This window comes from Portunus trituberculatus, chromosome 40, assembly GCF_017591435.1.
Source record: "Portunus trituberculatus isolate SZX2019 chromosome 40, ASM1759143v1, whole genome shotgun sequence".
Taxonomy (NCBI): Eukaryota; Metazoa; Arthropoda; class Malacostraca; order Decapoda; family Portunidae; genus Portunus; species Portunus trituberculatus.
The window spans coordinates 15,138,703-15,157,603 of record NC_059294.1 but is presented as its reverse complement, the minus strand read 5'-3'; the positions used below and the strand labels follow the sequence as shown (position 1 = coordinate 15,157,603).

The window sequence follows — 18,901 nt, the reverse complement described above, 5'->3', positions numbered from 1 at the left end:
GGAATAAAAAGACATGCTGCAGACAAGCAACTGGTGGAGGACCACTGGATGCCTGGAATCTGTGATGCTGACAAAAACAAATGCCAGTAAGGTATTAATGATGACCTGCAACAGCTAGTACTTGTCAGCTGGCAGTTCAATGCAAGCACACGAGCAATTCACTACGGGATGTACTCAATGACTACAAGAACTTTTCAAAGTTATTCATCAACGATCGAAATACCAGAGCAGGAATTTATGTATTGTAATTATACTTTACCATTCTGATATTTAGTGCTAACTCAATGAAACGCAAGACAATCCTTCGAAATTTATGACTCAAATGTAAGTGAAGAATAAGAGTCAGTCTTTGCAAGTAATTAAGAATCTATAACCTAACAAAAGTAAATTCGAGCTCTGGTTATGTTATTTAAAACGAATCAAAACAGTGAATGTAAAAGCAACTGAACAATCACAGAAAACTAAGTGAAGGGCGATAGGATGGGAGGAGGAGGAAGGATGAGCCGTGCCCATCATGCTAGGGTGGCTGCTCGTGGATATTCTCTTTTGTTGGAAAAAAAAATCCAGTGTAGATTAGTCAAAGCAGTAACAAGAAGAAACAGGAATCACGCCTCACACAAATATTGCTCCAAATAATACTAACATGCACAATATACATCGATTGAAAAACTTGTGTCTAATATAAATGTAAATAATTTCAAACATCAAGGAAAGGAGTGGGGAAAATACCGTGGAAGCTTCTTGCAGATTTGAATAAAACAAATGAAAAGAGACGAGTAGAGGAAGCCACGGGTTATAGTTTGACACAACATTTTCATTGTTTTGTGTATCTATTCAGTGACAATTCTCGGTTCCATAAATTTAAGGGTGGAACATGATGTACAAAGTAACAGAAGTTCAAGAAGACATGGCAGTCCTTGACACTACAATATAAATGTGATTTATTGAATGTACTCTTTTAGTTTGTGTCATCTGATTAAAACTGACGAAGCCTAAATTAAGAGTATAACAAAGTAGCATTTAATATTTTAGGTATTCATAGATTCGTAATTCATGGAACGGTAGAAGTAAATAGTAATTGTATGAAAGACTTGTTATTGAAAAAAAGTGAGTTTTATTGGTAGTTTTGTGCCTACGTATTTTTCTCATTAAATATACAAATAACAACATTGCTATGTGTGAAAGTGTGTGTACCACATCGTATACTGCAGAAAGCTTCTAGCAGGGGAACTACCAACTACATATTACCGAGACACAGTGTGTGCAGGAGGGAAGCTAACAAGGAACATCTACTGGGAGTGTCTACGATACACTGAGATTCTACAGATCCAGGTATGTGGTGCCAATTTTCGTACATTTGCAACTAAATATGCATCTGACTATATTTAAGCTTTAAGCTCTGGAATACAAAATAAGGAACATTGCAGTCGGGGCTACCAAGAGATACCCATCCAAACGGGGTTCCACAGGCAAACATGACGCCTGGGATCTCAATCTCTTGTGTGCGTCCTTTATAACATACCATTTACGTCAACTGTCTTAAACTGGTTAGCAATGAACGACTTGAAAGCCACTGGGAAGGATGGAAAGTCCTTGCCAACACAAACGTTCTGTACTGCTTGCTTGAACTCGTCAATTGACACCTCTCCGTCCTGGAACCAACAAGGGAAACTATGAATACCGTTTATAGCCTTTGGTGACACCTGGAACGGACTCTCCTAGTGAAGAATCTAAGAGGAGATTGAGTGGGCGGGGTATGCTTGCTTTTTAGGAGCCTCGGACTGTGTGCTTGGTCAGAGACTTGTGGAGAAGTTGATTTAGAAATGGAAGGCAAATGGAAGTAATACACTAGAATAATCGCAGTCTAGAAAGATAAACATCTGACACAAAAGAGACCGAAGTGAATAAATCGGTGACACATACCGTTCACGTCAACAGTCTTAAACTGATTTACAATGAACACCCTAAAGGCATTGGGGAATTCATCGAAATTCTTGCCGACACAAGCGTTCTTGACAGCCTGCTTGAATTCTTCGCCGGAAACTTCCCCATCCTGGAAGTAGGTTTCAAGTGAGGGTGGGGAGGTAAGCAGAATCATGGGAGTTGTCGAACTGAGTCTGGATGTGTCCTAGGAAGTTTGTCATGTCCGTCGTGTCTAATACATGTCCTTGTTAGAGTGACATGTGGTGTGAAGTTCGGAAGAAGGCTGAGACGTTCCATTCATGTCAATGGTTGTGAGGTGGATCATAATGATAAAAGAAAAATAACAAGAAATCAATAAATGTTAAGCATAAATTCAGGTCGTCGCTGAAGTGTAATTTCACAACTCGCAAAGACCTCCCGAGCTAGACACAACAAAGTGGGTGTTGAAGTTGCGGGAAGTAAAATCGCGTTAGCAGCCACCTCCACCTTTAAACAAGAGGAGGGGCGGGAGATCAAAGAAGTGAAGTGTTACTGTCAAGGTGGAGTGAGGGTGCACATTGTCGCACGCCAATCAGCGGGTATAAAGACATACCGTTCACATCAACAGTCTTGAACTGGTTGCCAATGAAACTCTTGAAAGCAGAGGGGTAGTTGGCGAAAGACTTGCCGCAGCAGTGTTTCTGAACGGCCTGCTTAAACTCGTCGACAGTAACCTCACCGTCCTGTAAGCGATAAGATAATGCAAGGAAGAAAAACGAGGAAGCTGGCAACGTAGAACGCCAGCAGAGGAGCCGCGACAGCTTTCCCGTGGTGCACAAAATAAAGGATTTCGAGGCAAACATCTCCATGGTGTCTGTAGATGGATTATCATCCTGTAGGTCGTATAGTTGCTATCTAACGGTATGCAGAATCTATACATTGGTACTCTATAATCTGCATTTACGGGTACAGTAAACTTCGAATTAACATGTACTGAGGACTATAACAATGGTGTTTTGCTACGCGTAAAAATTTCCATTGCTCTTGTTTTTTTTTCTTTATCTTCAAAGACCGCACCAAGACTACTTTTGCACAACAGGTGGAGCTCGGACATAAATGAACCTGTTTTTAGATTACATATGTACTATTGTGGTTATTGTGTTTTAGAAAATCATTATACTCGTGTGTGTGTGTGTGTGTGTGTGTGTGTGTGTGTGTGTGTGTGTGTGTGTGTGTGTGTGTGTGTGTGTGTGTGTGTGTGTGTGTGCGTGTGCGTGTGTGTGTGTGTTTGGTGAGGAGCGACAAAGACCGTTATTTAACATGATTTAGACAGCGTTGATGGTATTAGAAGACACCTAACGTTTATAGCGGACATGTAGGAGCTGTGATTCTGAGACGCAACACCACACAAAGTTATAGCCCAGCGGGTAAGTAGCGGCTGTCGGCGGTTAGTGTTTCGCGGGCTCCAGCGTCACCACTGGCTGGACCTACCGTTGATATCAATAGTCTTGAACAGGTGACCAATGACAGTCTTGAAGCAAGGAGGGAAAGCATCAAAGTTCTTGCCGCAACACAGCTTCTGGACGGCTTGTTTGAACTCGTCCACAGTAACCTGACCGTCCTGTAAACAGCAGTGTGTATCCTACACAAGAAGCTCCTCATCCATAGACTATATGATAGTTCTCTCGGCTCAATAAACGCCTTTGATACCATTCCCAAGACCGCCACACCCTTCCTGTATTACATCCCTGTGCTGTAAAGACTACAATAATTTGCCTATCACCAACCTCGGGTATTTATCGGAACGACACTCAGAAATAAATTTCGCAATAAAACATCCTGGCCTTATGGATATATCTAGAGGAAGTCCTACCGTCTATTGCCTACATATATTGAATATCACCACATCAACAGGCCATCAACGGTGCCGATAACTAACATTTTCTAGTGAAGTAAATCTTTAAGTCGTACACGTGCACCTCTCAACCAATTCAGGACTCGGCGACTCCTTGGAGAGTTCCGCCAAGCCTTTCCGACAATTCACGCCTGTCAAAACAACTAAACTACATTCCTACATTCTGTTCATATCATCATGGCGAAGATTTCTCAGGTCTGGCACGTGACTAGGCGGGGAACATCTGTGTACTAAAAGAGGATTATAGTAACAGCATATTTCAGTGCATGATGAAGACATTGTCAAAACTTCATTAAAAGTAGCCAATAGAGTGGCGCAGTATATGAACAATTCGTGTGCGTCTTCGCCATTCAACTTTGAGCAGAGTGCAGTCTTAATTTTTCTATCTTTAAACTTCTAGGACTAATAAGAAGTACATTATACTACCAGAAAGTCATCACTACGACCTTCCTTTCATTCTACTCGGAACTTCCCTGAACTTTTTTACTTAGATGTCTAGCAACTTAGTCGTAATTTCAGACGAGCTCTTTATTTCCTCCGAGCTGCGTCACTTCCACCTCAGCCGTACCTTGTTGAAATCAGCCAGCTCGGCGATCTCGTTCCAGAGGTTGCTCATAATCTTCTGGTTGTTGGCATAGGCGTCGGAGTTGAATTCGCCGCGGCCCTCGATGAGTGTGTTCCTCAGCGCCAGGCACTCAAAGTCATTCTTGTCGAGGTAGCCATTGTTGTCGATGTCTAAAGGAAAAAGAAAAGACAAAATGTAATTTTCACCGGATATATGTGTAGTTTTTCCTTCCTATTTTAGTTATTCTCTCCCTCAGACCATATAGTGCATTAAAGGAGAAGGCATATTCCTACAGTTAAGTTTACAAGTTTCGTGATTAAAAATAAGATATCAATTATCTTAAAATGCTTACATGCGTGTGTATGACCATACGGTCCATAAACCTGAAATCATCAATCAACACATCGTGGTGGGCACCACAATCTTCCCTTAGATCCACCACCTGAAGAGCACAGTAAATAACGCCACACTCCTCCTTAGCCTAATAAAAGATTTGGCAGACTATTTCGGAGGGTGTTGGGTCCTGTCCATCAATAAAATGGTGGGCGCCAGGATCAATATATTTGCAGAAGTCCACAGTACCAGGAACCTCTCCTTGTTGTTGCCTCCGTTGCGAACGAGGACAATGAGGAGGACAAGGTAAAGACGTGATATACATATACATACATACATACATACATACATACATATATATATATATATATATATATATATATATATATATATATATATATATATATATATATATATATGTGTGTGTGTGTGTGTATATATATATATATATATATATATATATATATATATATATATATATATATATATATATATATATATATATATATATATATATATATATATATATATATGTGTGTGTGTGTGTGTGTGTGTATATATATATATATATATATATATATATATATATATATATATATATATATATATATATATATATATATATATATATATATATATATATATATATATATATACACACACACACACACACACACACACACATACACACACACACTTACTCAAAGGAGATTTATGTTACTGTAAGTTAAACATAAATGTAACCATAGTGACATTCTCCTTGTCCTGGAAACGGGTAAAATTTATTTGATTACTGCACAATAAAATTCAAACGGAAGTCCTCACAGCGATCGCACACCAGGAACGAAGCCTCCACTGACGGCACGATCAATTTCCGTGCCAGTAATCCGCGGCAACGAGGCCCCAATCAGTGACGTAGTGGACGTCGTTTCGGTCGGCCCGTTCCGTGCACGATATTGATTATCCGTGTGCTCAAAGACTCTTCCAACTTACAGTATGTTTATCCTTATGCATGTTATATTTTTATGCCTGATAAGATTAAGAAAAAAAAATATCAATGAACGAGCGTATAAAATGAACGCAGGTGTTCCCAGAATATTCAAGATGACAAGCAAGAAACCGAAGAATTCTAATGATCTGTAATTGAAGTTCAGTTCTCTCTTTCGTGCAAGTTTCCTTAATCGAGTTTAGAAACGCCTTATCAATAGGAAATTCTACAACGGTGTGGAGTAAAAGGGCAGCAACTCCCATCCCAAAGCATTGGTGAGGTACTTAGCGAGGAACAAAACCAGTGCCCCGTTGGGAGTCATAACACGTTCCGTTCGTCCAGTACAGCCTTTCTGCAACTCTTGTTCTTACATGTGCTGATACTCACAAGCTAAGGGAGGACTAACATAGACGACTCCGTGGCACAAATTTCACTAGACGCTGCATGACGGAGGACGGAAACGAAACCTCCATGGAGTGATATTTGGGGCGATATAAGTCTGACTAGCTCTGCAGGTTCAACTTGCGCGAGTAACACTGACAGTTGCCTGACAAAGTTGATCCTCCTCTTGTATGTTTGTTATGGTTGTACTCTCTCTCTCTCTCTCTCTCTCTCTCTCTCTCTCTCTCAAGCAGTTATTCTTGCACTGGGTTGAAATTTTGTAAATACTAAGAAAAGCAACCTTCCTGATGAATCTATTTTACATAACTACGAAACCTAACCAGGGTTCTGTAGAACAGGGTGGACAATATAAAAACTTCAAAGTCTGAGCGACGTATGGCGGGAAACAGCAGCGACTTATATGTGGGCAATGTAACAATAGGCTTGGCAGCCTTACTGAAACTTGGCCTCGTCTGCACAGAGGAAATGCTAAACTTGTACACAAATATACCCGATTACCACCACCACCACTGGTTAGTGAATATTCTCAAGTAGATGAACGTAGATATGAAAGAAGGCGGAGGTTCATCTGAATTGTGTGCTTATCGTTCATGCCCGTCCGTTCACCTGTCTGTTAGGCAAGGTAAAGACAGAGTTATTAAGTGCGTCCTTCACCTGTCAAACGCTTGATTGACGTGCATTCAAAAGATAAAAGGGAGAGAAAAATGCCTTCAGAATACTTTGGAGCACACCTTGGGAGGAGATATACAGGTGGAACAGGTGTGGAACTGGGACATGGTAGAGGGGCGATGGAGAAGGAATAAGAGGCAGGAATATACAAGGATGTTTGGAAAAAAAATAAAAAAGTTTTGCTTCTTCCTCTTCCTCCCTTACATTTAAAACGGTTTCCCTCTCGCCAAACTGGACAGGTGTATAAAAGAGTTATGAAAGGAAAGCAACACAAAGAAAAATCTAAAAAAAAAAAATAATAATAAATAATAATAATAATAAATAAAAAAAAAATAAAAAGCTAACAAAAAACACCACCAACAATAACAAAGACGCAAGAAAATCGTAAAGTTACACACAATTAAGAGAAATATATGAACAAAAGTAAGGGAATATGATAAAATTCAAAAGCTAAACGTTGAATATAAAAAATAGTTACCGTACCACTGATTTCAACCAACAAAACCATTCCTTGACAGAAACACAACATATATTATTTTTATAGACTGAACGAACTCTCTAAATTGGTAAAACTCAAAGATTTCAAAGGAAAGATTGAAACAAAAAAAAAAAGACCTATGCTTGAACTAATACAATTCTGGCTTTATCTAAAATTTGGTCCCTCAAGGCAGTTTTCCCTGAAGCCGTAAAGACGTGGAAGTTTGAAGGTGGTCTTAATGGTGTTTCGTGTCCCTGCCCAAGAGGCCGAGGAAGGGATCGTACAGAAGGAGGGTGAGGGAGGAGGAGGAGAAGAGTCAAGATAATGAGGAGGGACGCTGAGGTTACAAGGAGCAGCGATGAGAAGGGGTGAGAGAGGAAAGAGTGGGGGAGGGGTTCCAGGTAAAAGGGAGGGCGAGGTGAAAGAGGCAGTTAGCGGAGCCTGAAGGGTGACGTGACTGAATGAAGCCATCAAGACACGTAGCAAAGAGGGAGCAAAGAGGAAACAAAGGGATAACAACGGAAGGAAGAAAAGACACTTCTAACATTATACTCCCTTTCCCACTCTCCGCCTTGGTATGTCATAAATATTGGTCAAGATGTCAACGGTACCATTTACCACTTTGCCCTCACACTACGTCTTCCTCACTGTGTCTAAGGCTACGCGACAAGTGGGAGCTGGACACATATACGTTTAACTTTTCGTGAGAAAGGAAAAGAAGGTCAATGAACATTCAGCAAATGCGAAGGTGAAAGATAAACTCCTGTACCAAAATTGAATATAGGAAAAATTGAGGGCATACAAAAGAAAAAAAAGTGATGCTTGAAGAAAAGGAGCAAGGGAGAATTAAAAAGCGAACGTAAATACACAAGAAGAAAATACAGATTTAAAAAAAAAATAAGACAAGGAAGAAAGATGAAAGGCGAAGAAACAAAATAATAACAATAAAAGAGAGAGAGAAAAAAGAAAAAAACCATAAAAACCTGACATGGAGACCACAAGGGCACTAATAAGAGAAGATAGTGGAAAGAGAGAAAGCAACAAGTAAAGGGAAGAAGAAAGGAAACTACTAGTAAATGTCAAGAATGAAGCACTGAAAAGAATAAAAACTAAAGACAAAAAAGAAAAGAGCAACCAGAAAGTAACATGGGGATCAGAAGAACACCAATAAAAAAGAGGAAGTGAACGGGGAAAGCAAAGAAGCATGTCGTCAGAGCGTGTGTGAGAAGGTAAGGTCGGATTGGGAGATATTCAATATCACTGGTCTGAAAAAAGTGTGACTTATTGATGGCTTAAAGGTAGAGGTGAGCACCGTGCATCGCCAATGGGGAAGTACTAGCAATGAGGCTTCGTGGATCCAATAATCTGTTCCATTTAACTAATTTGTTCTTAATCACTGCTCGAACAAATCTCAATAAAACAAAACAAGAAACTTTAGATGTTGCAGAGTACTCCTTGAGTCTCCAGTGAACTTTACTGAATAAAACAGCGAGTGAGTGAAAAATCCCGCTAGGAAAACAGGAGACAACAGCCGAGGGTATGAGAAGGGACTCAGTTTTGCGTCTGGTACAAGAGGACATTCAGTGGGGCAGCAACGCCATCCCAGCTCGAAAAGGGAAAGTTTTCTTAGCGATCGATACTAACCTCAGGGTATTCAACATGAACTGTTTGAAGGATGAAGAAAAAAAAAAAAAAAAAAAAAAAGAGAGATTCAGGCTGAGAAAGTTGGTCTAGGTAAGTCACAAACCAGCTACCGTGCCACCCATAAATTCCCTCAACTACAAGAGGAGGTCGCGAACACATAGACCAGTAATATCTTTTGATTGGTGCCGAAGGGCGAAGAATATTGATCAGCCAAAGAGAGGGAGGGAACGCCGATTAAGGGGGATGAGACACCGTTAACAAACACAACTCTAGGAAGTTTTATGCCGCGGAGAAACAGGTGGTATGAGCTGCCTGGTGTGACTACGGAAGCTCGTAGCAGTCTGAGACACATGATAGTAACAAGTAACGGTGTGACAACTATCTGATCCTAGCTAATTTACACGAAATAATTGTATTTGTGTTTCAAATATTTCTAGTGAATGACTCAAGTCGCACCAACATGAGGATTAAGTAAGGAAATATGGCTGATGACTAACACGATATAAGAAGAGACACCGAAGCGAGAAAATTTAACTTCTCTTTTTTCGGCCGCAATGTACTTGTGAGGCGTTGAATATATCATGAGGGCAACGGTCGCCACGCCTGCGCATCTCACACACTCCCCACTGTGACAGCCTTGGTCATCTTTAATACTTTGGCTGGAGAGAAATCGATTTGTGAACTTCCTCATCTCAAAATAACTCCTTCCATTACGTCAACTTTGTCACTATTCGCTTTATTTCTCTCATACATTGTCAGTCGAAAGTTAAAAACACGATGTTGGTCCTTGAAGAACACCCTTTTTGTCTTCATTTACTTGGCTTCATCCATCCACGCCGAGGCTCTGGATACGAGGAGAACAAAAACTTGAATATATACTTTCGACTCATTATTTATTTCACTGATGGAGCTGAGCGTTGATATTCAAAGATCTATTTGCTCTACAAAGTTTGCGGAAGTGAGACCATTACATAATAGAGAGAAGAGACGTTCGGGTACAGAGTTTCACGCCCTTCTAAGCTTAGATATAAAGGAGAGCAATGCAGCGAGGGAGAAAAAACTTTCCATAAGCTCTAAATAGACTGAAAGTGGTTTCTCCGTCAAGGCTTCCTACTTTTATTAGTCTAAAAATGGGAAATGTCACGGGTTAATTGGAGAGAGAGAGAGAGAGAGAGAGAGAGAGAGAGAGAGAGAGAGAGAGAGAGAGAGAGAGAGAGAGAGAGAGAGAGAGAGAGAGAGAGAGAGAGAGAGAGAGAGAGAGAGAGAGAGAGAGAGAGAGAGAGAGAGAGAGAGAGAGAGAGAGAGAGAGAGAGAGAGAGAGAGAGAGAGAGAGAGAGAGAGAGAGAGAGAGAGAGAGAGAGAGAGAGAGGAAAGGAGGAAAGACGAATGAGAAATGGGGATAGGAGGATGGGGATGAGGAGGAGGAGAAGGAGTAAAGGAGCTAGGAAAGAAGGAAAGGAGGAGGAGGAGAAGGAGGAATAGAGGCACAATTCACTAAATAATTTACTAAACTCTCGCCATCATTATCCTTGACTTTCTCCAGTGCTCGTTTCTTCATACCGCGGTGTGGACTTCACTGTATTGTCTCTGGATTGTGACAAAAGAACACAACATCCACGCAAAGAGCCTCCGTCCGGAATTCCGCTGGGCATTATGCTTGGTCTCCCACAGTAAATGGTTCCCTCGCTTCAATGCCGTCTGAGACCACATTTCGCCAGACAGTCCAAGAAAGCATTACATTTCAGCACAGTCATCTCCTCAATATTTCATTTCTTTTTCTCTGTCCTTTAGTTTTTCTTTGCCCTTTCTTTATCGTCTTCTGATTCTTCTGTCTTTCCCTCTCTATTTCAGACTTTTGTCATTGTGTTTTAGTTTTAACTCGCGAGAGAGAGAAAGAAAGAGAGAGAGAGAGAGAGAGAGAGAGAGAGAGAGAGAGAGAGAGAGAGAGAGAGAGAGAGAGAGAGAGAGAGAGAGAGAGAGAGAGAGAGAGAGAGAGAGAGAGAGAGTTCTCACCATTATATTTTATCTAAATACAGAGAAAAAGAAAAGTGGGTCACTAACAATTGGCAACACTGGCTATATAAGAAATACGAATTCTTACGCGGCAGATGGAAAATCAGAACATTAAACAAAATTACACTCGCTCAGATAAACTTGTGCGTCGGAGACAGAGTTAATGGGAGAGAGAAAATGGAAACTGTGAGACTGGAACAATTATTCGTAATAGGACAGAGAAGATATGATCGTAATATATTAATCAAAAGATGGCGAAGGAAATAAAACGTGTGAAATAATGAAAATCTGAGGAGTATCAGAAGTAATTAGGAAAAAAGAAAAACATGAAGCTCAAAGCGTAAGGCAAAATATCAGAAAAAAAATGAAGTACAAAAAAAATCAAAGAAGACTATGAAGGTAAGAGATAAAACGCAAAAAAGAAAAAAAAGAAAGAAAAAGGAATGTGCGTGGGCATGTGACTCAAAGACAAGACAAAAAAAAAAAGAAAAATAAATTAACAAAATTAAAAAGAAACAAAGCCTTAAAAAATGCTGGAATTCATATAAGAAAAAAAGGAGAGAGAGAAAGAAAAAAAGATCTTATGCGAAAGTGAAATGAAAGCGTAGAGTTTACATACGAGGTCGAAGAAAGAAAAAATAAAAGGAAGGAGAGAGGAAAAGTATAAGAAGTAATACTAAGAGGAAGTTGCGACTTACCGTACATGTACCTGACGACATACTTGACGCGGTTGTCCCAAGAGTAAGCCATTTTGCTGCAAGGAAAAGAAAGAAAATTAGGAAAAGAAGTTGAGAAAATAACACTGATCAACTCTGAAATATCTCTACAGGTAAAGCAGTTAGCTCTAACGTAACTTTATGTGGTGAGAAAAAAAGTTAGGAAGTTGAGTGAATAAAAGGGTCTCGTCCAAAATTTTTGTAAATAGTAAAAATATATGCCAAGTGATTCTAAAATGTTCGCATAAGCATAAGCAACATTAATGAAACTGTCAAACTCATAAATAGGATTAAAAAGTTACAAAACAACACAACGTCTTGCAATACTTTTTTTAATCGTATCTGTAAAACGAAAAAAAGTAAAGGACTTAACAGGCTCCAGTGACATTTCGAACTTTGTTTAGTGTTTGTAGAAGTAACTTCGTTTTTCACTTTTCTACGACAAGGCTTTCATTGACTCTCACTCTGTTTAGAAGGTAGACAGCTAAACTTTTATAGAATCTCTTACAACTCTTATGGAGGCGTTCGCTCGAGAGAGAGAGAGAGAGAGAGAGAGAGATAGAGAGAGAGAGAGAGAGAGAGAGAGAGAGAGAGAGAGAGAGAGAGAGAGAGAGAGAGAGAGAGAGAGAGAGAGAGAGAGAGAGAGAGAGAGAGAGAGAGAGAGAGAGAGAGAGAGAGAGAGAGAGAGAGAGAGAGAGAGAGAGAGAGAGTGTTTGTGTGTGTGAGGTGGCTGAGGGAAAAAATGTGTGGCGGTGGATAGCATGGAAGGAAGGAGGGATGGAAGGAGGAATGGAAGGAGGAGAGATGGAAGGTTTTGCATTATTTAGCAACGCTGGACAAGCTCGGTGGTCGACCTCATCCTTGACTACATCCTCTGACTTGACTTTATCTGCTGTGCACCTGCCCGCATGGAGAGAACTTCTGCTTAGCATCCACCTGACTGCTGTGCTCTTTGAGGATGGTCTGAGGTCTCGCTCATAGCAGAGACCGAAGGTGAGGACTAGCAAATCATGTTCAGAACACGCTCTATCTCCACGAGTGGTTAAAGCTTTTAATTATGAGAAATTTTCATACTGGGAAGAGTTGAAATGAGTATGTTGTATAATCACTTTGATGAAAAATTATATGGAACATAATATTCAGGCTGGTTTTGTCTCGCCTGCACTCATGAATGGTGTGTGTGTGTGTGTGTGTGTGTGTGTGTGTGTGTGTGTGTGTGTGTGTGTGTGTGTGTGTGTGTGTGTGTGTGTGTGTTCCTCTGCAATATTTCGAAAAAAAAAAGTATTTAGATTTCTAAGAGTTCTTTTTGTCTCTGGTGCACGATATTCCAGCATTCTTTCCTCTCCTTTATTCTTAAGCCTTCGGCCCACGTGAACGTAACTGAACAAAGAAAAAAAAAAAAAAAAAAAAATAAACCTGCACTCCTCGGTCTGAGACTGGCCTGACCAACGGCCCTGCTTTGCTGACTCTTGCACGAAATAGAAAGAAAAAAAAAATGATCGTGATAAAAGTATAAATTCTCATTAACTATTCTATGCTTAAGATGTTTTACAATTGTTAATTAAATCTGTATTTGAACAATGTGCCATGAATTTTCTATCAGTTTGTAAAATGGAAATTCTGGGCCTGCGCTTCTCTAGCCCAGCTCCATCACATGAACATTGGCTGTATGTATATCGTGAAATTTTGGGATTATTAAGTAGTAGTCGTAGTAGTAGTAGTAGTAGTAGTAGTAGTAGTAGTAGTAGTAGTGAAGTAAAAGTAAAAGTAAAAGTAGAAGTAGATGTAAAAGTAAAAGCAAATGTAGAATCAGAAGAAGAAGCAATAGTAGTAGTTGATGTTGTTGTCATTGTTTGTTATTGTTGTAATCAATGTTGCTTTTCTTACTGTGCAGAACGACACCTTCAAAGATAAGGGTAATGGTAATGCGTTCGATACAGAAAAGAGAGAGAGAGAGAGAGAGAGAGAGAGAGAGAGAGAGAGAGAGAGAGAGAGAGAGAGAGAGAGAGAGAGAGAGAGAGAGAGAGAGAGAGAGAGAGAGAGAGAGAGAGAGAGAGAGAGAGAGAGAGAGAGAGAGAGAGAGAGAGAGAGAGAGAGAGAGAGAAATACACGCGCACACACAAAGCATGGCACAGGAGAGAGCAAGGAATGGAACACCATCATAAGCATTCTCCTTCGGCACGGATTAGGGCCAAGGCAAATTAACCCTGGCTGGAGTAATTAAGTTTATCCTGAACAGGGAGAATAAAGATTGGCTGGCAAGGACGTCAACACAGGAACAGATGATCAGGCAACCCAATCACATCCTCGCAAGACACAAGTGACACCCACAGAATACTAACATATGAGCTAATGCTATAACGGTGCTTGAAAACACCACCGAAGTCACCGAGAAAAAGGAAGAGTGGAAAATAAGAAAAATGCATGTTTATATTGGTACGTTCCTTGTGTGTGTGTGTGTGTGTGTGTGTGTGTGTGTGTGTGTGTGTGTGTGTGTGTGTGTGTGTGTGTGTGTGTGTGTGTGTATGTCAGAGTGTAGTTATGATGTTACTACTTATGATTTTTTACTGCTACTACTACTACTACTACTACTACTACTACTACTACTACCACTATTACTATTAGTACCACCATTACTATCACCACCACTACTTCCACTACCAATACCACTTCTTCTACCACTACTACTTCTTACCATGAGTTTCTAATTTGACCATACACAGAAGATATAAAAAGCGAATTCCTAAATAAATAAGTAGACAGCCAGGTTGTGACACACCCAAGAAATGATGGGTTTTGGCTCACTGGCACATCCCCTTAAAGTGAAAACGCGCAAAACATAGATAAAAAAAAAAAAAAAACACACACACACACACCACCATCAAAATAGAACAGCAACAGAACAGAAGCTCATGTTAAACAACGTTAGATGAATGTGCACAGTACTACTAACTATTTCTATCCCTCCCTCTATCTTTCTTCTGCTGGCACTAGAAGCTTTGTAACATGAGCTAAGAGTTCGTATAATGCGGAGAGCTGAACAATGAGAAGTCGCGGTGCAAGAGATGAAATCATGTTGGCGGGATGGCAATGTAAGGGGGCAGGGAGGAGGGGAAGGGAGTCTATACCTGTCTTCCACTACTACACACACACATACACACATATACTACTACTCGGGCAGCCAAAAATAAACTCCCCACTCCACTGTTTAAAGCCTCGGAGTGAGTTGAGGCATAACATTCCGACTGGCGTAATCCATATATCACATTTTTTTTCTTGTTATGGAACCAAACTTTTCACTGATACAGACATACAATAATATTACTGTTGTTGCTGTTACTACTACTGCTACTGCTACTGCTGCTGGTACAACTAATGCTGCTACTACTGCTACTATTACTTCTACTACTACTACTACTACTACTACTACTACTATAGCAAAAGCAGAAAAAAATAGAAAAAATAAAAGATAAAAACAAGGACAACAAGAATAAGAAGAACACGAGGAAAAAGATGAAAAAAAGGAGAGAAAAATGAAAAGAAATAGGGGAGAGGAACACCACCACCACCAGCACCACCACCACAACCACAACCACCAACAAAAAAGGACAGCAACAACTAATACTACGACTACCACTACTACTCCTAGACCTTGCAGAGTGACAAAAGAAAACACACACACATACACATTACAATACTGCGATTCCTACTGCTGTTGCTAATTTTAGTACTACTAGTGATGACAATGACGATGATGATAATAGCAAACCAGGCGAGAGAAAACAACACAAGCACTATAGCGGAAGGTCAGGAAAGACTGCAACCTTCGACCTTCTACTTTAGAGAGAGAGAGAGAGAGAGAGAGAGAGAGAGAGAGAGAGAGAGAGAGAGAGAGAGAGAGAGAGAGAGAGAGAGAGAGAGAGAGAGAGAGAGAGAGAGAGAGAGAGAGAGAGAGAGAGAGAGAGAGAGAGAGAGAGAGAGAGAGAGAGAGAGAGAGAGAGAGAGAGAGAGAGAGAGAGAGAGAGAGAGAGAGAGAGAGAGAGAGAGAGAGAGAGAGCGCTATGAAAGATTTAGAAGTGCTTTCCCTGCAAGATCCACCAAAGGAAAAAGAGAAGGATAAGGAGGAGGAGGAGGAAGAAAAGAAAGGCGGCGAGGAAAAAGAGATGAGTAATACAGCAAGAGAAAAAAATAAACAAATGAAATAGCCGAAAAATGAGAAAGGAGGACGAAGAGGAAAAGGAGAAACAGAGTGAGTACTATGGTCAGGAAACAATAAACAGATACCTAAAATAAAAAATAATTTGAAAAAAGAGATTGAATATTCATAATTTCAGGAAACGAGATGAACAAATGTTTGCAGAAGAGAAAGGACTAATACTAATGTAGAGAAGCTAAGATTTAATATGATATTATAAACTTTAACGAATAAAAATAACAAAAGAGAAATACGGTAAATTTGAGAGAAGCGAATGATAACTTAAGCATACTAATAGAAAAAAAATATGAAAGATGATTTTTTTTTTTTTTTTTTTTTGCACTTGAGAAAATAGTAAGTCACGGCATTTGTTGAGAAAAATGGTTAAGATCAATATGTAATTGCGGTGATTGTACGTTGATATTGTATTTACTGAAGGTGGCGGTGGCGGTGGCAACTGTGGTGATGCACGATAAGAATTAAACAAAATCTCTCCTGATATATCTGTCTTTCTAGTTTAGCTTTACCTTTCCGTGGAACTCAGCAAATAAGAATAATATCAGTCGATCAAGAGTCTATTAATTAAAGCATCCTGTTAACATTGATGTACTAACAATGTGATTATTCCCTTGTTGTCTTTGTTAGTTTTAACTCCAATTTCATCTAAATATGTCAATCCCAATCTGCCAACAATGAATAAGAAATTTTTCTAAGACGATGTCATTGTATGTAGCCTAACAGCTAGCGGTGACTGAGGACGAGACCGAGTGACAGACAGCCTGTGTGTGATCCGCCACTTGCACGCTGTCTCTCCTGAGGTGCCTCTAAACCTGTGAACGTGTGTGTGTGTGTGTGTGTGTGTGTGTGTGTGTGTGTGTGTGTGTGTGTGTGTGTGTGTTCGTTTGTGAGAGAGATGAGAGAGAGAGAGAGAGAGAGAGAGAGAGAGAGAGAGAGAGAGAGAGAGAGAGCAGGGTAGCCACATGAGGGTTGTAGTGGTAATAGTGCAACATTACAACAGGTGTGCGAGCGTCCTCTTTAAGATGTCCAACTGAATTGTTCCGAGTCAAAACTTTGATTTCAACTTAGGGCAGCGCCCCGCCTGCGGTGATGAGCCATAGAGTATTCGTAAACCTAACGGAGCAGAAAAAAAGCAAACATGCGAGAAAAAATGTTGACAGTGAGAGCGGATGGTGGTGATGGAGTCTTCGCACACTGTCTCAGATTTGTCTTGAAAGAATCAAGTTCACTTGTGTTACAAGAAACAATAATAATGAGAAAAAATATATCCAGTTCGAGATGATCGTGAGAACAAGTTCACCGTGGTGTCACTGTCCCGGGCCAATGTAACGTGGAGCCTGTCTCTCTCGCGCTCCCAACTTGTCACTAAGTTACAGGCACTGCTTGTGGTGGTGTTGAGCACAGATCACTGTATCCTCACTCTTGTCACAAAGTCCGTTCACTGACTTAGCCACACTCACCTAGTGGGTGTTGCCGTCTGACCCTTTAAGACCACTTGTTTCTGGGAAGCCGAAGCCGCACGATGCCGTCCTCAGCCCGGGCCCTCGGTTTATATACTCCGGGGGGCCCGGCCGCTCCTGCGCGTTGATTGGTCAAGTGCTGGCCCCGGCCATCTTTACCCGAAACTCGAGGGAAGAGCCAGGTAGTTGTCTCCTTATAGCCGCACCAAATATACACACCACCTGCATATTCCGTTACACTCTTTGCCAGAAGAAGGTCCTGAGCCGCCGTGCCGCCCATTCCGTGTACACTCTCCCTCTAAATCAGCACTATCGTGAAATGACAGCAGAGGACAGGCAGTCTCCAATACTGTGGGCATACCATGTATCACAACACCATTGGTCTGTGTGCTGATGAAACTGTATGGAGGCAAGACACTCGAACTAAACCAGTCAGCGGTCCCAATTCCTCCATTGAACAAAAATCCATGCCATAGGAAGCGGGTCATTACAGGGAAGTAAACATGACATAGGGGACTTTCATATATGATGAAAAAAAAGTTAACAGACCACATGAAAGGAAACAAGGAAGAGGACGCTGGGAAAGAAGACATGATAACAACTACATTCAGGGAAAACCAAGCTATTTACAAAACTAAATATATTGCGGACAAGAGAAAACTTATGTTGAAACTATAAAGGAAAAGAAAAATAATCGAGAGTGGATCCCGTAGTATCTATATAAAGAAATGAAGCAACTGCCTAAATAATTTCATGAATTTATATTAGGAACCAATTAAACTCATTAGGTGGATGGAGACTCCCGTATGAGAGAGAGAGAGAGAGAGAGAGAGAGAGAGAGAGAGAGAGAGAGAGAGAGAGAGAGAGAGAGAGAGAGAGAGAGAGAGAGAGAGAGAGAGAGAGAGAGAGAGAGAGAGAGAGAGAGAGAGAGAGAGACCTAAATTATGTAGACCACAGACAAGAGACAATAATATTGATTACGACACTGAAAGATAAATTCATTCATCTATGTTGCGGGATTTTTGCGCACGCGCACACACACACACACACACACACACACACACACACACACACACACACACACACACACACACACACACACACACAGCACAAACCATCAATGGAAGATACAACCACACTGACAGTTCTCTTTTAGTAATGAACGACACACACACACACACACACACACACACACACACACACACACACACACACACCTATACGAATCGATGTAGGAGACGAGACGGAAATAACAACAACAATAACACCAGCACGATAAAAAGAAATACGTGAGAAGGCTGTGAGTATGAAGAGGAAGAGAGAGAGAATCGGGGCAGTTTGCGTGGGACGAGAGAAAAAACAACAGCCTACGGACAATAATGTGAATGTCTAGGGGGGAAGAAGTCATTATAAAACACAATACTACTGATAAAGGGAAAAAAAAGGAAGAAGAAAAAATGAATAAGTAGTCTGTGTGTGTGTGTGTGTGTGTGTGTGTGAGCAGAGATAAAGGTACATGGACATCCACACATAGTAGTTTAAGAGCAAGAGAGGGAGGGATAGAGGAAGGGAGGGGATGAGGTGTAGGTAGGTGCAGTATTAG

The 18,901-nt window shown here is 40.6% G+C and overlaps 1 protein-coding gene across 4 annotated transcripts in view; it reads right to left on the bottom strand.

The window, feature by feature from the left end:
- The window catches only part of LOC123516089 (sarcoplasmic calcium-binding protein), an 18,645-nt gene extending 1,200 nt beyond the window's left edge, over positions 1–17,445 (bottom strand). Inside the window, exons 1-4 of one of the 4 annotated variants that reach the window (XM_045275181.1) lie at positions 17,299–17,445; positions 11,608–11,663; positions 4,386–4,552; positions 1,924–2,053 (exon numbers count right to left, since the gene is read on the bottom strand). In XM_045275181.1, the coding sequence (XP_045131116.1) occupies positions 1,924–2,053; positions 4,386–4,552; positions 11,608–11,659 (349 nt within the window). In that variant the 5' untranslated portion in view covers positions 11,660–11,663; positions 17,299–17,445. Of the gene's footprint in view, positions 1–1,522; positions 1,653–1,923; positions 2,054–2,515; positions 2,646–3,393; positions 3,524–4,385; positions 4,553–11,607; positions 11,664–17,298 lie in introns of all 4 variants that reach the window. The other 3 variants (XM_045275180.1, XM_045275179.1, XM_045275177.1) reach the window with 3 other exon arrangements.
- Positions 17,446–18,901: the final 1,456 nt, after the last annotated feature.